Source organism: Macaca fascicularis, chromosome 15 (assembly GCF_037993035.2).
Source record: "Macaca fascicularis isolate 582-1 chromosome 15, T2T-MFA8v1.1".
Taxonomy (NCBI): domain Eukaryota; kingdom Metazoa; phylum Chordata; class Mammalia; order Primates; family Cercopithecidae; genus Macaca; species Macaca fascicularis.
The window spans coordinates 113,842,725-113,867,109 of record NC_088389.1 but is presented as its reverse complement, the minus strand read 5'-3'; the positions used below and the strand labels follow the sequence as shown (position 1 = coordinate 113,867,109).

The following is a 24,385-nucleotide window of genomic DNA, read 5'->3' as shown; positions in this document are numbered from 1 at the left end:
GAAACCTTGGGAGACTACACTGGCATCTGGTAAAACTTCACCATCAATAGATTGCCTCGATGTATCCAAATCATGGAACATCAGGGAACTCTTAAGCCCTAGGTTCAACCAAGATAAAGGAAAAAACACTTGGTTTTTATGGATGGAAGAATCTGAGTTATAGGTAGCCTTGGTCAGTGAGATAGTTTAATTAGCCAATAATTGCACCTCGGGTAAACCTCATTGGCTACAATACTGCCACTGTGCAAAGCTGAGATAGTTTAAATTATACTACAGGAGAATTCCTCATGCATGTTTCTGAAGAATGCATTATAGTTGTGAAATTCCCTGTCTGGTCTCTATGGGAGCTTTCAGCTGGTTTCATCCATGGACAGCTATGGAAGGTTTCCCTTCGTGTTACTCCCACCCCTATAGTTGGAGTAAACCATAGGTATTCAGGCCCTAGTTTTATTCATCGGAGTTTGGCGTACCATGGGCTGTTGAGTATAAGGGTGTTTCTTATAGTAGGTAAATCAGAGAGGAGATGGACAATTATCTTGCTGCACAATCTATGGGTTGCTTGTTGTGTAATGATGTTCACAGTATATGGTGCTTGATCCTTAGAGGTTGGGGGTCCTTTACCTCACCATCTCCTCTACTTGTAGCTTCTTCACTTTTCCCTTCAGATTATTTTGTCCCATCTGTAGGTCAGGGAGGAGGTCTTTCTGCCTTGGAGCAATGACTTGTGAAATTGGTGATCTGCTATTCATGGTCATTGTTTTATTTTTGGGTGGGCTAGTTTTGCTGCCTAGGCTGGGGATCATTAGAAGGCCTTCAGAAATTTTGTAAGCACAGGTGGATGGAGAAGCTCATTGATCAGTATTTCAAAATACAATTTTTGTTCTTCATTTGTATTTAGAGAGAGACAAGGCAGAGAAATGGAGAGAAGGAAGTCAGGATCCCAGGCGTAGTGTTTTCACAGAGTAAAGTGATTCTGACCCCCTCTCCGTGATCCTGACCTCCAGCTGGGTCCCATGCTACTGCTCTGTGCTTTCAGCTGCTTATTGGACATCTCCACCTGGAGGTCACATAACAGTTCACATTTAACGCATCAAGCTTAATGTGTTTACAACTCCACTCATGACTTCTTCTATCTTCAAAACCCAGTCTCAAACCTGCTCCTGCTGACTTGGTTGATGACATCACTGTGTACACAGCTGTCCCAGCCAGAGGCCCGGAAGCCACCCTTGCTTTGTTACCCTTCCCCACACTCCATGTCTACTCAGCCACCAGAGTCCTGTGAATTCCATCTCAGAAGAAGTCCTAACCACCTGTGCCCTGCTATCCCCTCTTCTTGTCTTTCTTGGAACATTGCAACATCTTTCTTCTTGATCTCCCTGTAGCCCATCCCCTGAACTCTTGCTACAGTCTTTGCTGGAAGTAGTTTCTGGAACCTGCCAGTTGACTGCATGGAGAGTCCAATCCCATACAGTGGGGCCAATGGTTCCTCACACACTGGCCTCCACCCTCCTCTCCAGCCTTAGTTCCCTCGAAGGCCTTTTGTCTCGCCTGGACCCTCTAATCCTTCTCTCTCAGACAAAGCTTCTCCTTCCAGCACCTCCTGTCTGTGCCAATTCCTTCTCGTGCTGGTTCCCTCTGGCTATTCTTTTTTCTTTTCCTTGCTGCACCAAGTAAATTGATACTGATTTCTCATGTGGCTCCTCCTTTATGACATATTTCTTGGCTCTTGACATGACATGGCATTAATAGTTTTCTCCTCTGTTTATTTCTTCCTCAGGGTGCTTAAAACACCTCTTTCTAACTATCGGTTTAAATGTCCAGCCTAAGTGGTGCCCTGCCCTTGGGGACTGCTCAATAAGAGACAGATGACTGAAGGGAGAGGACTCAATCTAGCTGACTCTCCTGGTCCTGACCTGAAGACATAAGATTAAATATAAGTCCTGAGTTGTGGAGTAAAACACAAAATCCAGAGTTCTAATTTGCTTCCACTGAAAACTCATAATTATAAGTACTATGCATATTTATAATGTGTCAGGCTTTTTATATCATTTAAAAAGAACAAATGGGCCACGCATAATGGCTCATGCCTGTAATCCTTAATGCTTTTGGAGGCTGAGGTGGGAAGATCCCTGAGGCTAAGAGTTCAAGATCAGCTTGGGAAACCTAGTGAGAAACTGTCTCTATAAAAAATTTTAAAAAATTATCCAAATGTGATGGTGTGTACTTGTAGTCCTAGTTGCTTGGCAGACTGAGGCAGGAGGATCACTTTGAAGCCCAGGAGGTCGAGGCTGCAGTGAGCTATGGATGGGCCACTGGACTCCAGCCTGGGTGACAGAGCAAGACCCCATCTCAAAAACAAACAAAACAAAACAACACACAACAACAACAACAAAAAAACCAAGTGACTTTTTTTGTATTTTTTGCTCTAATTTTATTTTAAAATACATTTGAATGTTATCCTATTGCAGCAGAATATGATGATTTTAGACACTTTGTGCATAAATCTCACAGTCAATTTCTTGGAGAGGGGTGAGGAACTGTATGCATTTTTTATAACATAGGAGCAAGTGACTTAACAAGAGTAACTGTCTTGAGTCACAAGCATGCTTTTTGACTTTCCTTACCTAAGTTAACTGACTGCTTTGCATGATGTGCTCTTTCCCATTTATAAATAAGTTGGACAGTCAGGAAAATACAAGGAAGTAACTCATGGTGAGGAGGTCTTAGAGCGACTAAGAACAGTGGTGATGAAGAGAGCCCAGCTGTGCTGCTTGAACTATACTCTGTCTGCAACTGTATTCTCCAGAGGATTTTTATTGACCTTTCCCCTAACTCTACAAGGTGATGCTGGGCTCCAGAGACCAGTGATCTCAGCTTACAGGCAGGAAACGTTCAGTCTGGTAGGGGAAGTCATAAGAGGAACAGTGTCCAATATGCCAAAGCATCTTATGCGTTTCCAGGGTTTTTTTCATGTAAGTTACCATAATTTGATATTCATGACCATTTCTTTGAATTGGATAGAACAGATACTGTTGTCTCACTTTCCAAACAAGGAAATTAAATTATACAGATGGTTGATTACCTGGCCATATGGTCCTGTCTCTCAGTGATGTTGGAAACAGCTTCCCATTCTTTTTACTATATACCCCTCCTATCACAACTATATTATTAAAATTATTGTTTATGTATTTTATTAAATTCATACAATCTTTAAAAAGTCCTGTGAGGTATCTGTTAGTCCCAAGGACTCTTTATAATGGATACTTAATGTCTAACCTGATTACAAAGAACATTTAATGAATGTAATAATATTTTATTATCTTTCCACTTGGAGTTAGCAGTTAGCTACAATTTCAGTGAATCTCTAAAACTATTTTAACTAACGAGTGACTCCACTATACTTGTCAAGTCTGTTAGTTACTGATGTAGATAAATTGCATGATATTGATGATGATATAATTATAGTTAGTATTTATTAAATGCCTATTCCATGTCAGGAATCCAGTCATGTAAGCACCCGGTATCCTCACTATTTTGCAGACAGAAAATTGTGTTCAGCAGGCTTCTGTAGGTTTCCCAAGGTAATAGGCATGATCAGGTTAACTCCTCACAATACTGCTATTATTGGAGAAGAGCAACTCGTAATAGTATGTTAAGACATATGGTTGACAGAAGGAAGAGAATTCAGGCTATTTGAAATCTTCACGGTCTTCCTCTTGAGCATTTAAAAGAAACAACAACAAAAAAATGACCATGTGTTGAAAAAAAAATCGCTAATATTTATTGAGTAATTTGCCGTGCAAGGCACTGATCACAGAATGCCATGTGTATTAACTTGATTAATCCTCACAACCACCCGTGGAGGTATACCTGCTTTTACGTCTGTAAAATGAAAGCTCTTGTGACAGATGTGGAAACTGAGGCTCAGAGATGATAAACGATGCAGCCAGGATTGGAACCCAAGAACTGCTCCAGAGTCTGTGCTTTAAATCTTGCCTTCTAAAATTACTTACTAGGTTCTGGTTCACAGGAGCCAGCTCTATGTGAGGCACCCGATAGGTGTCTCTCATTTCCTTGTCATAACAACCATGAGAGGAGTTGTTGTCTCCATTTTACAGTCAAAGCACCAGGACTCCAAGTTATCCAGTAACTTCCAGCCACTCACAAAGTAGAGGCAAGATTGTCGCCTTTCCCCAGATCTATGTCAGGTGGTTTGTGCAGGAGCAGCCATGGAATTCAGGCCCGTGAACAGTTCTTATCACTGAACGCTGTTCTACTCCTTTGGTTTCAGGCTGACTTAGGAAGCAGTGTTTCTGACAAGTCATTATGGAAAATCGATTCACATCTTCTGCTTTCTTTGGCCTCTTGTCACTGCCCAGACATGCATTCCCAATTCTCAAACAAACAAATGAATTGAAACAGGAACAGTATTCAAGGGCATCCAAATGTTGTGCTACTGATACTGTTCAGTGGAGCACAGTGGCCCGAACCAGAACAATGCTCACTGTGCAGGATCCTGCAGAATCTTTGGCTTGGTTCCATATTCCCCGCTCTCTTTTCTTGTTCCTCTTGAAAGGTAGCCACCCCTGTGGGCAGAGTCAGACAAGGTAGAGAGAAATGGCTGAGACAATATAGAATGCTTGTCTTGCTAGCTTATCTTTCTCCATGAAAGGAGAAGATCCATAAAGAACAAGAGAAAAGGAATCTACTTATGATCTCTGAAAAGAAGCATAGAGAGTGAGAGCAGGTTTAAGAGAGGGAAGAGTGAAAAACATGTGAAATGTTAAATATTATGACGGGCGATAGTTAAAATAGTAATAATACTTTTGTTTGTTTTTTGAGACGGAAGTCTCACTCCGTCTCCCAAACTAGAGTGCGGTAGTGCGATCTTGACTCGCTGCAACCTCCGCCTCCCAGGTTTATGTGATTCTCCTGCCTCAGCCTCCCGAGTACCTGGGATTACATGTGCCCACCACCACGCCCGCTAATATTTTTGTATCTTTAGTAGAGATGGGGTTTCACCATGTTGGCCAGGCTGGTTTTGAACTCCTGACCTCAAGTGATCTGCCAGCCTCGACCTCCCAAAGTTAATAATACTTTTAAAATGAAAGGCAGAAAGGAGGCATTTGAAACAATGGTGAGATGTTAAGCTTGAGAATTATGGAGAATGACTGTCCTGATAGAAAAGAACAGAAATAAAGTATGGTGATAGTTTTGTTTCAGGTTTTTTACTTGTTTTCTCTTTTGTTTTTGGAAAGTCTTTTTTGGAAAAACCTTTTGGAAGGTCTGTTTGTTTCAAGTGAGCTGTCAGGTCATATATTGATGATAAACATAAAGATTTATCTATATTTCTTCCAGACTGGCCAAAGGGAGATTTCCTCAGTGTTGAACCCTGGTCTACTGCCATGCAAATGAGCCCCCATTAATCTATGAAATTCATCATGTGTTACTGCAAAGTAGCAATTTATCACCAACAGTGATGTTCAGATTTGTTCTTCAGTGTCCTGAAGATTTTTAGTAGCTCTTCAAGGACCACTGTTGGAGACTAGTGAGGGAGGTGTAATAGGTACTACTCCTGGTTCCCACCTTTGCATCAGTCTATCTGTTTTATACCTGGGGATTCTGCTCAGAATCATATCATCAGGCGGGATTGCAAAGGATTGAAGATTTTGAGACCTTTTAGGGATATTTTCCTTTTAAGCTTCAGGGTTGAAAATTAACTAACTCCTGTGAGTGTAGGAACTCCTGTGCCACACTGGAAGCTGCTCACCCAGGAGAGGGGAGTGGGAGGCCCACTGAGGTCCCTGGAAATGGCCTGCCCCACCTCAGACTGCAGTGCACGGCTGGCAGCACCCGTTTTCCCTTCTGAGATTTACTGTCTGGTCTTACTTTTTTCCCGTGTGCAGTTTTACACAGTCGACACCACACTGTTTATTTAAAGATGCTTTTTTCATTTAGTAGCATATTGCAAGCATTTTCTCACATCATTAAATTCTTCTAAACATGAATTTTAATGTCTGTGCAATATTTCATCATATGTATTTAACCATTTTCCCACTGGAAATATAGATTGACTTAAAAAACATTTTTGGCTATCATAAATGATACTCTGATGAACATCTTTGTCTAAAGATTTTTGTCAACATTTCTGATTGTTTTCTCAGGGTTAATTCTTAAAAGTGGAATTTCTGGTTCAAAGAATACCACAGCTATAAAACTCCATATATTTTGCTAATTTTCTTTCCAGAAATGCTAAATCAATTTTATATTGATGCGTAACAACATGGAGTTTCAATTCCTGCTCTGAATAAACCTTTGTTTCATAGAGGATTATTAGAAAATCATCTTTTGGTGACAGATATTTGAAGTAGAAGAATGTGTGCAGGTGTGTTGAAATTGTGTGAGGAATATTTTTTCTTCTCATCCTTTTCATGAAAAAGATGAGGAGAAAAATGTAAGAGCGAAGAAATATAACTTTAAGATGAATGAGGGGGCAGTTACTAATCCGTTGAAATTTTTTCAAATACAGCATGTCTTTAAACAAATGAAAACAGTTTGCATCCCTGAGCACTTCCCCTGGGATGCAAGCACATTTTATACCTTAGATGTACGAGTGCAGGACTTTCAAAGTGCTAAGAGTCAGGATGTAGTGGTTGCGTGGTACCTGCATTTAAAACACAAACTTTAGTCAGCCGATATTAATTGGAAGCCTAGATTCAAATCATGGCTTTGCCACCTACTAACTTCGTGATTGTGGTCAGGTCAGTTACTCTCTCTAAGTTGTTTCCTTATCTGTAAAGTGGGGAAAATATTAGCATTGTTATGAGATGGAGATAAGGCATGTGAGGAATTCAGCACTTTGAAAAGAGCTGAGCTGACCACGACGGCAGCCGTATGTAGCTACTGAACACTTGAGATGGGGCTGGTTCGAATTGAGATGTGCTATACATGTGCAGTGTGCAACACACTTAGTGTGTCCAAAGGCTTAGTCCCAAAAAAGAATGCAAACTCTTTATTAATAAAAGAGTTGATTAATTATTAATAAATGTTGACATCATAACATGTTGAAATACTATTTGTATATCTCGATTTCAAATAAGACACATTATTAAAATTAATTGTAATACATTTATTTTGCTTTTTAAATGCTTTATTTCCCTCTTTGAAGTGGCTTGTGTTATAATTTTATTGGACAGTACTGCTCTAGAATATAATAAAGGCTGAAGGAGCAATTTTTAGAAGAAAAGGTGGGTGATTTCTCCATTATGGAATTATCCAGTTGGCATCTTATCTTTTGGGGGCATTCGATTCTTAGGAAACTATGAGGCATTTGGACAGGGTCCTCTGTTTTGGTCTGGATGGTTTAGAAAGGCTGGAGTAGGGATGATGCATAATCTTTCATTGTTTGTTAGAGGGGTGAGTGGAGAGTTTAAAAATAGCATCCCTCCCTCCTCCCCTCCCAATGCCAATCCCTCATGAGTTATTTCTGTTGGCCGCATTAGGAACCTGACATTTGATTCATTCAGTGGGTCCTGCCTAGGTCCTTTAAAACAGAATGGACCGTTAGGGAAAGGCTGCCCTGGGCCATGACAGGCTGAGGAGACCAAGGGGATTGGAATAACCAGTATGGCAAAATGCTTGGTCAAGATCCAGACTCGACGAAGCCTCCAGTTGCACATGGTGAACCACTGCAACAGTAACGTGTTTGTTCGTCTGCTGAGACTCGGCTCCAAGGTCACAGCTCGGAACGCTGGTATGTGTGGTGCCCTGGGCTGTCATCCTGTGCCTGAAGTGTGTGGGCTTCCAGCTTCCTGCTCACTGCTGGTGGAGAGAAGCCCAGGGTGAATTTGGTGTCAGAGATTTTTGATAAGGGTGAGAAGAGAGGGAGGAAGGGAGAAAAGCAGAGATAAGTGGGAAGGAGGGTGAGCAAGCTAGTGCAAAGGGGAAACAGGAGGGTGTGTTCCCTTGTTCAAGAAAAATGATACAAAGTTGTCATAAATACAAATTACCCCCTAGTCAGCAGTGAGTCAAGGCAGAGGGAGGCAGTGGTGGTGTGTACCTCCAAATTGTTCCGTAACGTGAGAAGATGAGGGAGAAGGCAGAATGGATGATCACAACACGCTCCCCCTCCTTTCATTGTTGAAAGGGCAGATCTCACATCTGCTTGCCTGCTGGGGTGAGGCAGAGTGCCACTTTATCCTCAAGGCATAGCTTTACTCAAAATATCAGTCAAAGAATTGGAACTGACCTTCTGCCAATTTCCTTTTCTTTGTAAATGTATGTTGTTATTGTATGGTCCTTGAGGGAAATAGGAACTTAAAAAGTTAGAGCTTACAGCAAGAAAAAAGCTGTGGCTGTATGTGTACATGTGGTTTTTACCAATTGATTAAAACAAAGTACACCCTGGGAAACATCTGCAATTGGCTATATCTCATGCACATGTGTGGAACTGACTTCCAAGTGAATTGGGATGAAATTGATTATATTTGTATAATGACATAAGTAATACATGATGTGTTCTTGTTAGAAAAGATTTTTTAAAAGAACAAATATATAGATGCTTTCCGTTAATACTCCCAATAGTTGATCTATGAATATTGCCACGTGGGATATAGGATTTTTTTTTTTTACAAATGGGATTGTTCAAGATACAGTATTGCAGAATTAGTTTTCTTACTTTATCGTATGACTTGAAGGACTTTCCATATCCATACATATTAATATACATCCTTTTTAGAAATGGCTGGATAATATTAGGTAATATAAAGATATAATAACTCAGTTATTTAATTACCAAATTATCGTTGGAAATGGTTATGTCTCATCTTTTGGCTGTAACAGATGGTACTGCAATGCATATGTATACAGAGGCATTTCTCTTTAATAGATGCTTCAAAGTGTAATTGTTGGGTTGAAGGATATACAAATTGTAACTTTTAATGGAAATGGGCAAATTATCCTCTAAAAGCAAATATTAACAAGGTGAGTATGAGCTTGTCTATTCCCCCACGTAATCACTCACCCTGATATGGCCAGTTTCTTAAAAGTTTTGCAAAATGGTTGAAAGGAAAATGAGATTTCATTGTTTTAATTTGCATATCCCTTTTTATCAGTGAAGAGGAGGATCTTTTCAAATAATTGTCTATTTTCTTCTTCTGAGAATTGCCTATTTATTTACTTAGTACATTTCTGTTGTGTTTCTGTCCTTTCCTTATAGATTGTAGTGTTTCTTTTTTAATCTGAGTATGAATCCTTTATATTTTACAAATATTAATGTTTTTTCTCCTAATTGGTTCTTGGCTTTCAACTTTTACTTAATGTTAACTTTATGACACAGGCATTTTTTTTTTTTTTTTTTTTTTTTTTTGAGACAGAGTCGCGCTCTGTGGCCCCTGCTGGAGTGCAGTGGCGCGACCTCCACTCGCTGCAAGTTCTGCCTCCCGGGTTCATGCCATTCTCCTGCCTCAGCCTCCCAAGCAGCTGGGATTATAGGTGCCCGCCACCACACTCGCCTAATTTTTTGTATTTTTAGTAGAGACAGGGTTTCACTGTGTTAGCCAGGATGGTCTCGATCTCCTGACCTCGTGATCTGCCCGTCTCGGCCTCCCATAGTGCTGGGATTACAGGGATGGGCCACCGTGCCCGGGCAACACAGGCACTTTTTATATGCACAGAGAACTTCTATGTGTGCAGACTATTTACTTTTTGTATATTTTAGGTTTCTTTTTTCTTGTTAGTTTTCTGCATGCCAAGATTAAAAAAGTGTTTCCTGTTTTTATTCTTTGTAATTAATGCATTTACTTGAACTATATGAAATTGCTGATAATAACTGCTTATGACCTTCAAAATTGGCAATTTCATGTAGTATCTATTTTTTTTTTTTTTTTTTAGTTGAACCTTTTACCTTCTTAGGAGTTTTTACATGTGCATGACACGGTATAGGGATATACCTTTCCCCGTCAACAATTGGTTAGCAACTTTTTGCAAAACTTTTTCATAAACAAATTTCCCATTATATTAAAGAGTATATTTCTGAATTATATCTTTTATTATTCCTGCTCCATTACTATACAGTATAGTTTTAATATCAGGTAGGTCAAGTTTCCCCTGCATTGGTTTTTTTTAAAGGAAGTTATACTTTTAGAGAGATTTTTAGGTTCACAGTAAAATTAAAAGGAAGGCACAGAAATTTTCCACATATGGGGAGTTTCCCTCACATATGCTCAGCCTCCCCCATCATCAACATCCCAAACAAGAGAAGTACAGTTTTTACACTTGAGGAGCCTGCACTGAGACGTCATGACTATCCAAAGCTGATAGTTTGCATTAGGGTTCACCTTGGTGTTGTACATTCTGTGGGTTTGAACAAATGTTTAATGGCATGTATCCACCCCTATGGTATCATACATAATAGTTTGACTGCCCTGAAAGTTCTGTGTTCCACCTATTTATCTCTCTCTTCCCCTAATTCCTGGCAACCACTGGTCTTTTTATGATCTTCGTAATTTTCCTTTTTCAGAATGTCAATTAGTTGGAATCATACAATATGCAGCCTTTTCAGACTGGCTTCTTTCACTTCATAATATGCACGTAAGGTTCCTCTATAGCTTTTCATGGCACTTCTTAGCACTGAATAATATTCCGTTGTCTGGGTGTGCTCACTGATTTATTATCCAGAAGTTTTTGATTATTCATGTATACGTTTACCATTTGTCTTTTTTGAAAGTGTGTTGGGATTTCTACTGAAATTGCATCAAATTTTAGATTAATGAGAGGAGAGCTGAATTTTCAATGTATCAAGGCCCCCCATTCAGGAATATTATTATGTTTTTTTATTTATTGAGATTTTCTTTTATACTGCTTTGGTATATTTTAACATTGTCCTCATACAAGTTTTTCAGACTTCTTGTTATGGATATTCCTGGATATATATGGCTATTTAAATTTGTGCATTTGGCTATTTCAAATGATACTTTCCACTATCATTTTTTATATTGTCTCTGTTGTATGCAGTAAACCACTGCTTTAATATGTTGATCTTGCATTCCAACAGCTTTTTAAACTCTTATTTATTGTCCTGTTTCATTTTCATCTCTTTTCTATGTAGATTTTTCTATTATCTGGAACTAGAGTTTTGTGCCTTACTTTCCAATATTTACACTTCTTATTTTTTGTCTTCATCATATTGCATTATCTAGGGCCAGTACTGATGTGTGGTGATAATTCTTTGTAACATTCCTGACTTTGGTGGGAATTCTTCCAAAATTTTGCTATTATAAATGTTTGCCATGACATGTAGTGATTTCTACAATTTTCTAGTAGATATTTCAAGTCCCTGCCTTTCAGGAGATAAAATTTTAATGGAAAAACCCATAATAAATCTGCAGCACAGTGTAATGACTGACTGTGAAGATAAAGAGATCCACAAGACGGTATGACAGCTGCATCAGTTAGGATGCCATCATCAGCAAGTAATGAGGAATTCTAATTAGCACTGGTTTAAATAAGGTGATTTATTATCCAAGACAAGTCCAGAGTCAGAGAGGATTCCATGGTTGAGAACCAGTTTCATTTTATCTCTACACTGCTCTTCTCAGTCAGCCAAGCTTCCCCTCATGCAGTTGCTGTCAGCACCATAGGACGGCTGCCAGTTTCTGCTGTTTCTTTCAGTTACAACAATGTCAAGAGATAAGGAGTCTCTACCTTTCCAGGATGATCTTCTTAGAAGTAAAAACCTTTCTCAAAAATCCATCCCCTCAGGCCCCCTCCCCCTACCTCTCTTCTTCTCCCCTTTGATTTTTATTTTCAGGTTTGGCCCATATGCCCATTTTAAAACCAAATGTGACCAAGAGACTGGAATTACCATGACTGGCTTAGACTAATCATTTGGAGAGAAATGGGCCATAAGGAGTCGACCATGAAAAGTACCAGATAATTAGCATATATCTCAGTCTGGGAGTAGGGGATAGGAGAGCCTTCCTGGAGGATGTAACACATAGGGTCTTATAGGATGAGTAAGAGCAATCCGGGTGCAGAGGACACTCCAGGAAGAGGTAACAGTCTGTGCAAAGACACAGAGGCATGACATAGCATGACACATATGGGAACCCTCAATAGATGGGCATGGAGGTAGCATATGTGGTAGATAGAGTTTTTTGTACTAGGCTAAAAAGTTTAATTTAATATTTAATCTGAAAGACATGGGAAACCTTTTTTTTTTTTTTTTTTTTGAGACGGAGTCTTGCTCTGTCACCCAGGCTGGAGTGCAGTGGCCGGATCTCAGCTCACTGTAAGCTCCGCCTCCCGGGTTTACGCCATTCTCCTGCCTCAGCCTCCCGAGTAGCTGGGACTACAGGCACCCGCCACCTCGCCTGGCTATTTTTTTGTATTTTTTAGTAGAGACGGGGTTTCACCGTGTTAGCCGGGATCGTCTCTCGATCTCCTGACCTCGTGATCTGCCCATCTCGGCCTCCCAAAGTGCTGGGATTACAGGCTTGAGCCACCACGCCCGGCCAGACATGGGAAACCTTTTAACAAGAGGATTGATGTAAATAATTAGGCATTTAAAAATGATTATTCTGGAAACAACTTACAAGGATCTGGACTGAAATCAAGGAAACCAGTTAGGAAGCCATTGCTATCATCCAGTTAAGAAGTGGTAAGAGTGGAGAGGCAGGGATAGCTTTGAAAATGAAGACGGTGGCAGAGTTTGCAGAAGTTAATGACAGATGTCAGCAGTGAGTGAGAAGTAGTTTTGGCCAATCCTTGGGTTGCTGATACAAGAGACTGAAGAAAAGATGGTGCCATTTACAACATAGTTAGTGGTGCAAGAGGGAAAGAGGTGAGAGGGAGGTGATGCGTTTGGGTTTGGATGTATTGAAGTTGATGTTCCTATGTACAGTTTCCTGGTAAATCTCATTGGAGGGTTTTGAGTTGAAATGGACCAGAGATTTATCAACACAGATTTCCCAAATTAAGTTATGTTCTATGTATTTTCTGATGGTTGTTTGTATTTCTGTGGGGTCAGTGGTGATATCCCCCTTACCATTTCAGATTGTGTTTATTTGACTCTTCTATTTTTTCTTCTTTATTAGTCTAGCTAGCAGCCTATCTAGTTTATTAATTTTTTTTCTAAAATTCAGCCTCTAGATTTGTTGACTTTTAGAATTTTTTTTTTTTTTTTTTTTTTTTTTTTGGTGCCTCTCCTTCAGTTCTTCTCTGGTCTTGGTTATTTCTTGTCTTCTGCTAGCTTTGGGGTTTGTTTGCTCTTGGTTCTCTAGTTCTTTTAGTTGAGCTGTTACACTGTGAACTTGAGATCTTTCTAGCTTTTTGATGTGGGCATTATAAATTTTCTGCTTAATGCTGTTTTAGCTGTATCCCAGAGATTCTGGTACATTGTCTCTTTGTTCTCATTAGTTTCAAAGAACTTCTTGATTTCTGCCTTCATTTCATTATTTACCCAAGAGTCTTTCAGTAACGGATTGTTCAATTTCCATGTAGTTGTGTGGTTTTGAATGTATTTCTTAATCTTGAGTTTTAATTTGATTGCACTGTGGGCTGACAGACTGTTACAATTTCAGTTCTTTTGCATTTCTTGGGGAGTGTTTTACTTCCAATTATGTGATCAATTTTAGAGTAAGTCTCATGTGGCAATGAGAATATATCTTCTTTTTAATTTAGGTGGAGAGTTCTGTAGATATCTACCATGTCCACTTGATCTGGAGCTGAGTTCAGGTCCTGAATATCTTTGTTAATTTTCTGTCTCCACAATCTATCTAATATTGCCAATGGAGTGTTAAAAATCTCCCACTATTATTGTGTGGAGTCTAAGTCTCTTTGTAGGTCTCTAAGCACTTGTTTTATGAATCTGGGTGCTCCTGTATTGGGTGCATATATATTTAGGATAGTTAGCTCTTCCTGTTGAACTCTTTATCATTATGTAATGACCTCCTTTGTCTTTTTTGATCTTTGTTGGTTTAAAATGCTGTTTTGTCAGAATCTAGGATTGCAACCCCTGCTTTTTTTCTGTTTTCCATTTGCTTGGTACATTTTCCTTGATCCCTTTATTTCAAGCCTATGTGTGTCTTGGACATGAGATGGGTCTCTTGAAGACAGCATACTGATGGGTCTTGGCTCTTTACCCAGTTTGCCATTCAGTTTCTTTTACTTGGGGCATTTAGTCCATTTACATTTAAGGTTAATATTGTTATGTGTGAATTTGATCCTGTCATGGTGCTAGTTGGTTATTTTGCAGACTTGTTTATGTGGTTGATTCATAGTGTCACCAGTCTGTGTAGTTCAGTGTGTCTTTGTAGTGGCTGGAAATGGTTTTTCCTTTCCATATTTCGTACTTCCTTCAAGAGCTCTTGCAAGGCTTGTACAGTGGTGACAAATTCCCTCAGCATTTGGTTTTCTGAAAAGAATCTTGTTTTTCCTTCGCTTATTAAGCTTACTTTGGCCAAAGATGAAATTCCGGGTTGGAAGTTCTTTTCTTTAAGAATGTTGAATATTGGCCCCAGTCTCTTCTTGCTTGTAGGGTTTCTGCTGAGCTGCTGTTAGTCTGATGAGTTTCCCTTTGTAGGTGACCTGGTCTTTCTCTCTGGTTGCCCTTAACATTTCTTCTTTCATTTTGAACTTGGAGAATCTGATGATTATATGACTTGGGGATGATCTTCTTGTGGAGTAACTTACTGGGGTTCTCCTCATTTCCTGAGTTTGAATGTTGGCAGGTCTCGCTGGGTTGGAGAAGTTCTCCTGGATGATATCCTGAAGTATATTTTCTAACTTGGTTCCATTCTCCCTGTATCTTTCAGGTACCTCAATCAGAATCAGGCATAGGTTCAGTCTCTTTACATAATTGCATATTTCTCAGAGGTTTTATTCATTATTTTTTATTCTTTTTACCCTACTCTTGTCTGCCTGTCTTATTTCAGAAAGATAGTCTTCAAGTTCTAAGATTCTTTTCTTGACTTGGTCTATTCTGCTATTGATACTTGTGATTTCATTGTGAAGTTCTCATGTTATGTTTTTCAGCTCCATCAGCTCCATTATGTTCCTCTCTAACCTGGCTCTTCTGGCTATCAGCCCCTGTATTGTATCACCGTGATTCTTAGCTTCTTTGCATTGGGTTAGAACATACTCCTTTAGCTCAGTGATGTTCGTTATTACTCACCTTCTGAAGCCTACTTCTGTCAATTCATCCATCTCAGCCTTAGCCTAGTTTTGTGTCCTTGCTCGAGAGGTATTGCTGTCATTTGGATTAGAAGAGGCATTATGTTTTTTTCAGTTCTCAGTGTTTTTGCATTGATTCTTTTCATCTTCGTAGGCTTATCTATCTTTGATCTTTGTGATTGCTGACCTTTGAATGAAGTTTTTGTGGGGTCTTTTTTGTTGATGTTGTTGTTTTCTGCTTGTTTGTTTTTCTTTTAACAGTCAGGCCACTCTAGTCTAGGGCTGCTGCAGTTTGCTGGGGCTCTGCTTCAGACTCCAGTTGCCTTAGTTTCTTCTATCCCTGTAGGTATCACCAGTGAAGGCCATGAAACAGCAAAGATGGCAGCCAGCTTCTTCCACTGGAAGCTCCATCCCAGGGGTGTACTGACTTGTTGCTGGCCTGCATGCACCTGTAGGAGGTGGCTGGAGACTCCTGTTGTGAGGTCCCACTCAGTCCAGAGGACTAGGATCACAGACCCACTCAAAGAAGCAGTCTGACTGCTTTTTGGTAGAACATGTGTGCTGCATTGGTGGGGACCCTTTCTCATTCAGACGGCCTCTATTTCCAGCGCAGGCAGGCTGGAACAGCTGAGTTGACCAGACCACAGAAATGGTGGCTGCCCCTTCCCCTGGGAGCTCCATCTCAGGGAGAGATCAAAACTCTGTAGAACCCTGGCTGGAATGGGTAAAGCCCCCACAAGGAGTCCTATCCAGTGAGGAGAAATGGATTGGGGTCCCACTTAGGGAAGCTCTCTGGCCACAGTCTGACAAGGCAGCTGTGCTGCATTGTGGGGTACCCTTCCTCTTTCGGTCTGTCTCTGTTCTCCACAGCCAGCAGGCTGGAGCAACTGAGTTGACTAAGCTGCATAGATGGTGGCCATCCTTTTCCCCAGGAACTTGGACCCATCTCAAACAGACTCCAACATACTGCTGTTAGCTGGCTGGGATTCCAAGCCAGTGGGTCTTAACTTGTGAGGTGCTGTGGAAGTGGGGCCCACAGAATGAGGCCACCTGGGTCCCTGGATTCAACTGCCTCCCTGGGGATATGTACAGAAGGATTTCCTGCCTTGCCAGGGATCCTGGGCCAGAGTATGTAAAACTCCTGGGTCTCTGTGTGTGTCTGAGTGGCTGCTCTGCCAAGACTCCACACAGCTCTGTGTATCAGACCCAAGGCCCTGGTGGCCTGGGCTCACAAGGGGATCTCCTGATCTGCAGGTTGCAAAGATCTAAAGGAGAAGTGTGGTTTCCTGGGCAGGGTCACACAATCACTCACCACTTCGCTTGGCTGGGGGTGTGGGTATCTTTGCTTCTGTGCCTCTTCCAGGTGGGCCGTCCCCCCGCCTTCTGCTTTTCTTTATTCTCTGTGGGTTGAGCTGTTTGCCCAGTCAGTCCCAACGCAAGAAACTAGGTATCTCAGTTGAAGGTGCTGCATTTACTAGCCCCTATTTATTTGTCTCCATGAGTGCCGCAGACTACAGCTGCCTCTAATCGGCCATCTTGGGTCCCAGCATTCTGAGTACCTGTTTTCAATTCTTTGGAGTATGTACCTGGGAGTGATATTGCCAGGTCAACTGGTAACTCTATGTTTGATTTTTTTGGGGAACTATCAATTTTTTTCCCACAATGACCAGAACCATTTATAGTTTTATTGGCAATATGCAGAGTTCTAATGTCTTCACATCCTCACCAACACTTGTTATTTTCAGTTTAAAAAAAAATTGTTGCCATTTGAGTAGGCATAAGGTGGCATCTTATTGTAGTTTTGACTTGCATTTCCCTAATGATTAATGATGTTGAGCATACTGTCATGTGCTTGTTGACCTTTAGTATATTTCTTGTATTTTTATGGTATTTTTTATTTGGACTTCTCAGTGCTATCAGACTAGAGCTATCATGAAATATCTGTTGATTTTTGTATGACAAAACCAGTAAGTCATGCCTGTACACCTTGAAGAGAGAAAAATCACGTAACAGATTCGTTAAAATCTGGTTTATGGTTCCCTAAATGCACCTGGCTGCCATTTTCGTTGTATGGTAGATCCATCCTGGAAGATACTTCTTTGATGCTAACTTTATTTCCCACTATGAATCCAAGATTCAAATTTGGCAGAGTTAGCCCTAGGTCTGACCATAGGTAACTTGATTTCCCATCAGTAAAATGAGGCATTGATAAATACCTCTCTCTCAATAAACATAAAAAAAGTTCTTACCCTTTGATTAAGCAATTTCCCTTCTGGCATCTATCTATAGCAAATGAACCAAAACAAGAAGAGAAAAAAAGCTTTGTATGTAAGGATGTCTCTTATAGCATTTTCTCTTTACAACTGCAAAGCAATCTAAATGTTTGACAATAGGCAACTAATTTATTGCATAACTAAATAAAAAATGTGTCATCTTTTATAAATAATACCAATGGGAATTTGTTTAAACATAGAAAATGTTTATGTTAAAAATTTAAATGCAAGAAGCATGATTTAAGCTTGGGTATAAAATATGATTGCAAATATATAAAACTAGAACACAAAATTGTGTCTAGAATGAAGACTAGAAAACAACACATCAGAAAAATAAAGAGATGGTCATTGAATGACACATTCTGTGGTTTTACTATGATATTATATTGGGTGATAGTGTTGACCTCTAAAAAAATCACTGCTCATAATTATAATCGTGATTTATTGTCATTTTATTCAAGCAAATATGACCAAAGTTGGAGGTTTGCAGATCAAAATTGCACACCTAAATGTTGTAAATATTGCCAACCCTTTGAGAAGTGTTGGTTAGTTTAAGTTTAGCATGTTGACCTTTGAATTTATGGTACAGGGTCTTTTACTATAATAGGACTTTGTTAAAAGTTAGGATATCACGGAATAATTTCATAGATTGCTTGAATCCCATTAGTTGTTTTTTTTTGTTTGTTTGTTTGTTTTTTTTTTTTTTTTTTTTTTTCTGTTTCTTCCTGCAGATTTTTGTGGGAAAATCTGAAATTTTAAATTTAGAAAAAAAAATATCTCTTTACAGGTGTTCCATTGCCTAAAGAGGACAACATTTCTGCTCCCTTGATCTCCAGCTCCCCAGTGAAGGCAGCCCGGGAGTATGAAGATCCCCCTAGTGAAGAGGAAGATAAAATAAAAGAAGAACCTTTAACCATCTCTGAACTAGTGTACAACCCAAGTGCCAGCCTGCTCCCCACTCCTGTGGACGACGATGAGATTGACATGCTCTTTGACTGTCCTTCCAGGCTTGAGTTGGAAAGAGAAGACACAGATTCATTTGAGGATCTGGAAGCGGATGAAAACGCCTTTCTGATTGCTGAAGAAGAGGAGCTGAAGGAGGCTCGCCGTGCTTTGTCGTGGAGCTATGACATTCTGACTGGCCATATTCGGGTGAACCCACTGGTCAAGAGTTTTTCCAGGCTCCTTGTGGTGGGCCTGGGACTGCTGCTCTTTGTATTTCCCCTGCTCCTCCTCCTTTTGGAGTCAGGTATTGATCTCTCCTTCTTATGCGAAATCCGCCAGACACCAGAGTTTGAGCAGTTTCACTATGAATACTACTGTCCCCTCAAGGAGTGGGTGGCTGGGAAAGTCCACCTCATACTCTACATGCTGGGTTGCTCATGAAGTTAATCTCTCACATGACTAAGGGCTATATTCAATGCTAGTGATTTTTTTTTTCAGCAAATGCCTGGTTCTGAAGGGTCACGGGGCTGTCAACAGGTGTTCCTTACTCATAATTGATTATTCAAACCTTTAAGTTCACTTTCCATAATTCACTACACTTAAATACGTTTAAATCAAATACAGTTATTTTAGTTACAGGTTAGGAAGATGGTCTTTAAATAACCAAAAATATGTTTATTTTTTATTATATTGTAGACGTACCCTTTATCTATTATATCATAATACATGATACATCGGACTGAATTAGATTTTCCAGTTTCTAATAGTTGGCACCATTATAAGCTATAAGGTTCAGAATCAGAATTTTATTGAAAACCCAAGAGAAAGTTGTTGAATATAATCCTTAGTGAAAACAGTGTCCTCTAACCAATGCCTATACAACTAAATTTATGCTGGGTTTTTGGTTTTGTTTTTTTAAAAATATTTTTATGTGTTCAAACTATTTTGGTAAATTTTTAGCAAAAAAAAAAAAAAAAAAGAAGCCTCCTGGAGTTATTTACATGTATAGATTGTAAGACTAATGCACAAATGGTATATCAGAAATTTTTTAATGTTTTGGCGCTACTTTGTTTTTAAAAATATTTTTGGCTGAACAATACCATAATTTGTTATGATCTGCATATGAGATAGAAAATGGGTAGAAAGACACTATAGTAAGTAAGCTGCTAAAACAGAGGATGGAACTGGAGGATGTAGAAACTGAGAGCATCAAGTGGACATAGGGTGGTCCATTTTTCAAAGTATTTGGACAAGAGGACTTGTTATTTTCATTTGTATTCTGTCCATATATTTTGGCTGGAGAAGCAGATGTTTTAAAAAGAAAGTGAGAGTTTAAAGGAGAAAAGGTAAAAGATGTGCTAGTCAGTTGCATATCAGTGTACATTAACCCAAGAGTGAAGGCAATTAGTAACTGGAGAAAAGGAAAGTGGCAAAAATGAGTTCTGGTGAGGCTGGCAGGCAAATGGTGGCAGGCGAGTGGTCTATTTTATGAAAGTGATGGTGATGCCAACGTTCGATGATGTGAAGAGCAGTGCACTCGCTGTCCGAGTTAACATGAACATGTTTAAGTGGATGTAAATAAAAGTGGAGAAACTTTAAGGTAAATATTTTGATCCCTCATGCCATTTGTTGTGATTCTGTAGAAGAAACTTCAAAAGTGTGTTTGTATGTGAGTGTGCGTGTGCATGTGTGTGTGTGTGAGAGAGAGAGAATGAATGGCTTTTTGATACATGTCCATGATCATCCTTCGTGGTAGTCATTATACTCCTTTCCTTTCCTAGTTGTTTTAAAATCTGACTTCCATAGAGAAACTGGAGAGGCCTCATGAGATAACATACGAATTCAGCCTGGGTAAAGTAGTGACATGACCCTAACCAGACTATAGAGGGGACCAATGCTCTAGTACCTTCCTTGATACCATTAAATCCACGATGGAGAGGATTTAATGCAACAATTTAATGGTATCAAGGAAGGTACTAGAGCATTGTACCATCAGCAAGGTACTGATGCCTTACCATGCAGACTACCTACTGATACTGTGTTATGTTGGAGAAAGGTAAGAGTCTAGAGCTTATGCCATGGAGCATAGAGCTTCTCCGTGGATTGAAAACATTCCACTGCCTTAATGTACAAAGATACAGGGCCCACTTGTAATCAGTCTCTCTAACTAATGACACTCCAACCCTATCATTAGCATGATTTCTAAATTGGGCATTCCATTTCCACTCCCTCAGTGGAGCTCTGAGTGTTTCACTGGACATTGAATTTTGGAAATAAGTTTTGAAACTCAGTTCGTGAAGCCTGCAGTTGAGCAAATGACAATATATATTTGCCATTAAGTTTGAAGGGTTTCCTTTCCTATATGCTTTCAGTGATTTATTTTGCTTTTTAATAAAGATTGTTTACTACCTGAAATTTGATACTGATTTAGAAATACATTTTCTGTGATTGGAATCCTCAACAGTTTATTTTGGAAGCTTGCAGATGGCGAGCTTTGAAATTGAAATTTGTGTTTTTCTCCTTCTTTTCTCATACGATTTCTAAGTCATCCTTTCTGACATCAGGCAACTTCAGTGTAGTCTGCACAAAATAAGTCCCCTTCTGATCAGGCGTCATATAATTTTCTCTAAAGTTCTGACTATGACAAATCATCTGGCCCTCAATCTTTCAAAATAATATTATATAATATTTTTTAAATTATGGAAATAATATATTTTCCATTGTAAAATGCTTGAAAAATATGATAGGATAAATATCACATGTAATCCAACCATGCAGATTTATATTAAGGAGTAATAAATATATTATTTTAACATTCCCAGCTAACATCTCTTTTCTCTTAGGTGGAAACTTCATTGTTGAATAGAAATGTTTCTAAGTGAAGAATTTGACAGGATAGGGTCTGCTGAATTTAAACAGCCATCAAAAGTTAAACCGGAATCTTGAAATGCCATTTGCTCAGCATAGAATCAGAGCCTTTTAAAAACATCCATTTAAGTTTTGTTAGAAGATAGTCACCAGTTGCCTGAATTGAATGAGGAAAAGACTGCTTCTGGAGATAGACAGTATATTATAGAGTGAGATACAGAGTTTAAAGCAAGTGTGTGAGTATATGTATATTCCATATTATCGGTATATGTGTTTATATATGAATCTGTATATATGTGTGTCTTTGAGTGGACACAACATATATGCCTTTCTTGCATAATTGTGCTTATTTTGCCCTAATTGAGGAATTTGTGACATATTATTGGTTCTTTTCCCTGTCAGATACTATGGTGGGTAAAACCCACAGCCTGAAAGGGTTAAATTTTTCACAAATGCCACTGTGTGTACATTTGTGGATATAAATAAATATATATAATACACACACACTTATATGGCAAATACATATACACACACAATCTTGCCTTTAGTGCTAATGCAAGTTGGATCATGAAAACAATGTAGGTAAAGTATGTATTTGTCTGTGCTTGAAAAATATTGTAAAATGTTATGTATTTGGAATATATTTTGTGGTTTGTCTAATATTTATAAACACAACTCGGGGTGAATTCACAATGAGTTTATTTCATTGAAATACTAGAGATATGGGGGCCATGTTACTGTGATTGGAGCCTTACCTTTGTATGGTGAAATCTGCATTTCTATGTCAACATCCAGATTGTTTTATATGTTAATATGGTGGCAGGAATCCCTAATAAAAATACTCTGGGGTAAAATTTTTTGCAATCATTCAGTTTTATTTAAAGTAAAATTGTATAGTCAGGTTGTTGGAAACTATAAAAGGATTTCCTCTAAGACCATGAAATGAGGTCAACATATAATGGTGATAGTATTAAAAAAATCCCAGGTAGTGGATTAGATTAACCCTTTGCAGAAGTCATCCAGGCCCAAAGCAGGAATACTAGCACTGAAAATGTGCTCAAACATAAAAGAAACCTTGATCTAATTAATGATATTAAGTTAACCAGAGAAATAGAAAAGCACAGAAAAAATAGAAGAGGGGTATTCTGACTGACAGATAGGAGCATGGATTTCAGAGTGCTAGAAAATCATATGTTATCACCACTGACCAGAAAAGGGTGCCTTCCTGCGCCAGAGAGAGCTGCATGAGACTCAACTCTGTTATTTCACTTGCCATTAAACTTCTCTATCTGTTCATGCACTCTGGAAGAATCTCATGATTCCACTTCTTTTTATTTTTTATTTTTATGTTTTGAGATGGAGTTTTGCTCTTGTTGCCTAGGCTGGAGTGCAATGGCGCGATCCCGGCTCACTGCAACCTCCTCCTCCCGGGTTCGAGCGATTCTCCTGCCTCAGATTCCCAAGTAGCTGGAATTACAGGCATGCACCGCCACATCCAGCCAATTTTTTGTATTTTCAGTAGAGGTGGGGTTCCTCCATGTTGGTCAGGCTGGTCATGATTCCACTTCTAGCCTCCCCTCTGCCCAGCGTAGCCTTGACAGGTCTTCTACTTAGGTTTGGCGCAAAGCTAACAACTCCATACCTGATAGTTAAACCAAAAGGTGTTACTTGGAGTGAAACAAAAGGGGTGGGGGAGTTCTCTTAATTGTAGGAATACAATAGAAGTCAAGCAGAATTGGCCCTTAGCTATGGTGGCCTCATGCCTTATGCAGGAGTCCTTAGAAGTACAGGCTGTAGATGACAGGCAAGAAAAGGAATTCAGTGATTAGCATTCAGATGTGAGGTAGCTTATGGACCTATAGTTCTGACTCCAGTATCTCAAGCCAGTGCCTTTGTTTGGGTTAGCATCTGTTGACCCAAAAGGCTCACACAAAATGGCGCTTGGCCACTTACTCATTGAGCAGTTCATTGAACTGCTGACCCAATGTCACGCCTGGAGGAAACTCTTGCTTTATTCCTACATTTTCTCCTTAGCCAAAGAGAGGAAGACTCTCCTACCAACATTCCCACCCTGGAGAAAAAGTACTGGGGAGAGGCTTCCACCCCTGGGGTGACTTCTGGGATGGTTGTGGTTGATGGGGCTTGAGTCCCTCTGGGCCATTCTCTACAGGGTGGAGACAATGTGCTGAAGGTCTCTGCTTACTTGTCCTCCTGCTTCTTTTCTCTCTCCCTCTCTCCTTTTCTCTTGGACCTGCATTTGGGCCTCCAGTCTCCATGCAGTAAACAGACCCAGCAGAAACTGCCCGTGGTGAGCTCAGCCAAGACTCGGCTCTCCATGTTCCAGCATCCATCTGTGACTGGGTGGGTAAGTTCGGTGGGCCCCACCCAGTGGGCTCAGCAGCCGTCACTTCAGAGAAGAAGAAAGGAACCTTGCTTAGGCCTCAGATCCCAGCTGTGCTCTCCAATCCATTAATAAAGCTGCTTTTAACCCTCTCCTGGCCATTGTATCTATTATCTACTAGGAACTGGGGTGGTGCAGGGATGGTGGTGAATATTTTGGATCTCTGCAACCTCCAATGTTACAAGCAAGGAGACAGTGGAGAAGGATGCTGCTGGCTGAACCTCAGGCATCAGGGGATGGTCTGCCACTGACATCAGCCCTGACAGTTCTTGCCAATGGGTGAGAGAGCTTATCAGTTATTATTAGTAAAGAACAGAAGGTTGGTTGGAATCACACATCCCTATTCTTTACCTTTAGCTGATACTTATTCCAAATATCTCTCTGGAAAGGGAACTGAGGCCATTTTCATTGTTATAAAGGAAAACTGTTAGTAGGACAAATGTATGCTGTCTTTGGGTACCAAGTACTGAAACATGGCTTGCAAATTCTAGCAGCTTCTCCAGAAAACACCCATTGCCTGGTTCCTCTCACCCACAGACTTATGATTATGATCATTGTCTTTCCAAGGAGACCACCCTTCAAGGGTGAGAACACACAAACTAACATTAGTTTCTACTTCCCTTGGCAGCTACATTCTTCATAAGTTAGGAAGTTTGTGTTCTGATTTAAGCATCAGTCTTCTTAGAATTTCCTTGGTGTGAATCAACTCCCTTCCTCTCCTCAATCA

General features: G+C 39.8%; 1 protein-coding gene and 1 pseudogene across 2 annotated transcripts in view; one reads left to right on the top strand and one right to left on the bottom strand.

Annotated features, from left to right (window-relative positions):
- FRMD3 (FERM domain containing 3) overlaps window positions 1-23,750 on the top strand; it is a 294,913-nt gene extending 271,163 nt beyond the window's left edge. Inside the window, exons 14-15 of one of the 2 annotated variants that reach the window (XM_005582012.4) lie at window positions 18,232-18,693; window positions 23,527-23,750. In XM_005582012.4, the coding sequence (XP_005582069.1) occupies window positions 18,232-18,693; window positions 23,527-23,540 (476 nt within the window). In that variant the 3' untranslated portion in view covers window positions 23,541-23,750. Of the gene's footprint in view, window positions 1-18,231; window positions 22,112-23,526 lie in introns of those variants that run through there. The other variant, XM_005582011.4, reaches the window with a different exon arrangement.
- On the bottom strand, window positions 172-252 carry LOC141408725 (U4 spliceosomal RNA; annotated as a pseudogene).
- Window positions 23,751-24,385: the final 635 nt, after the last annotated feature.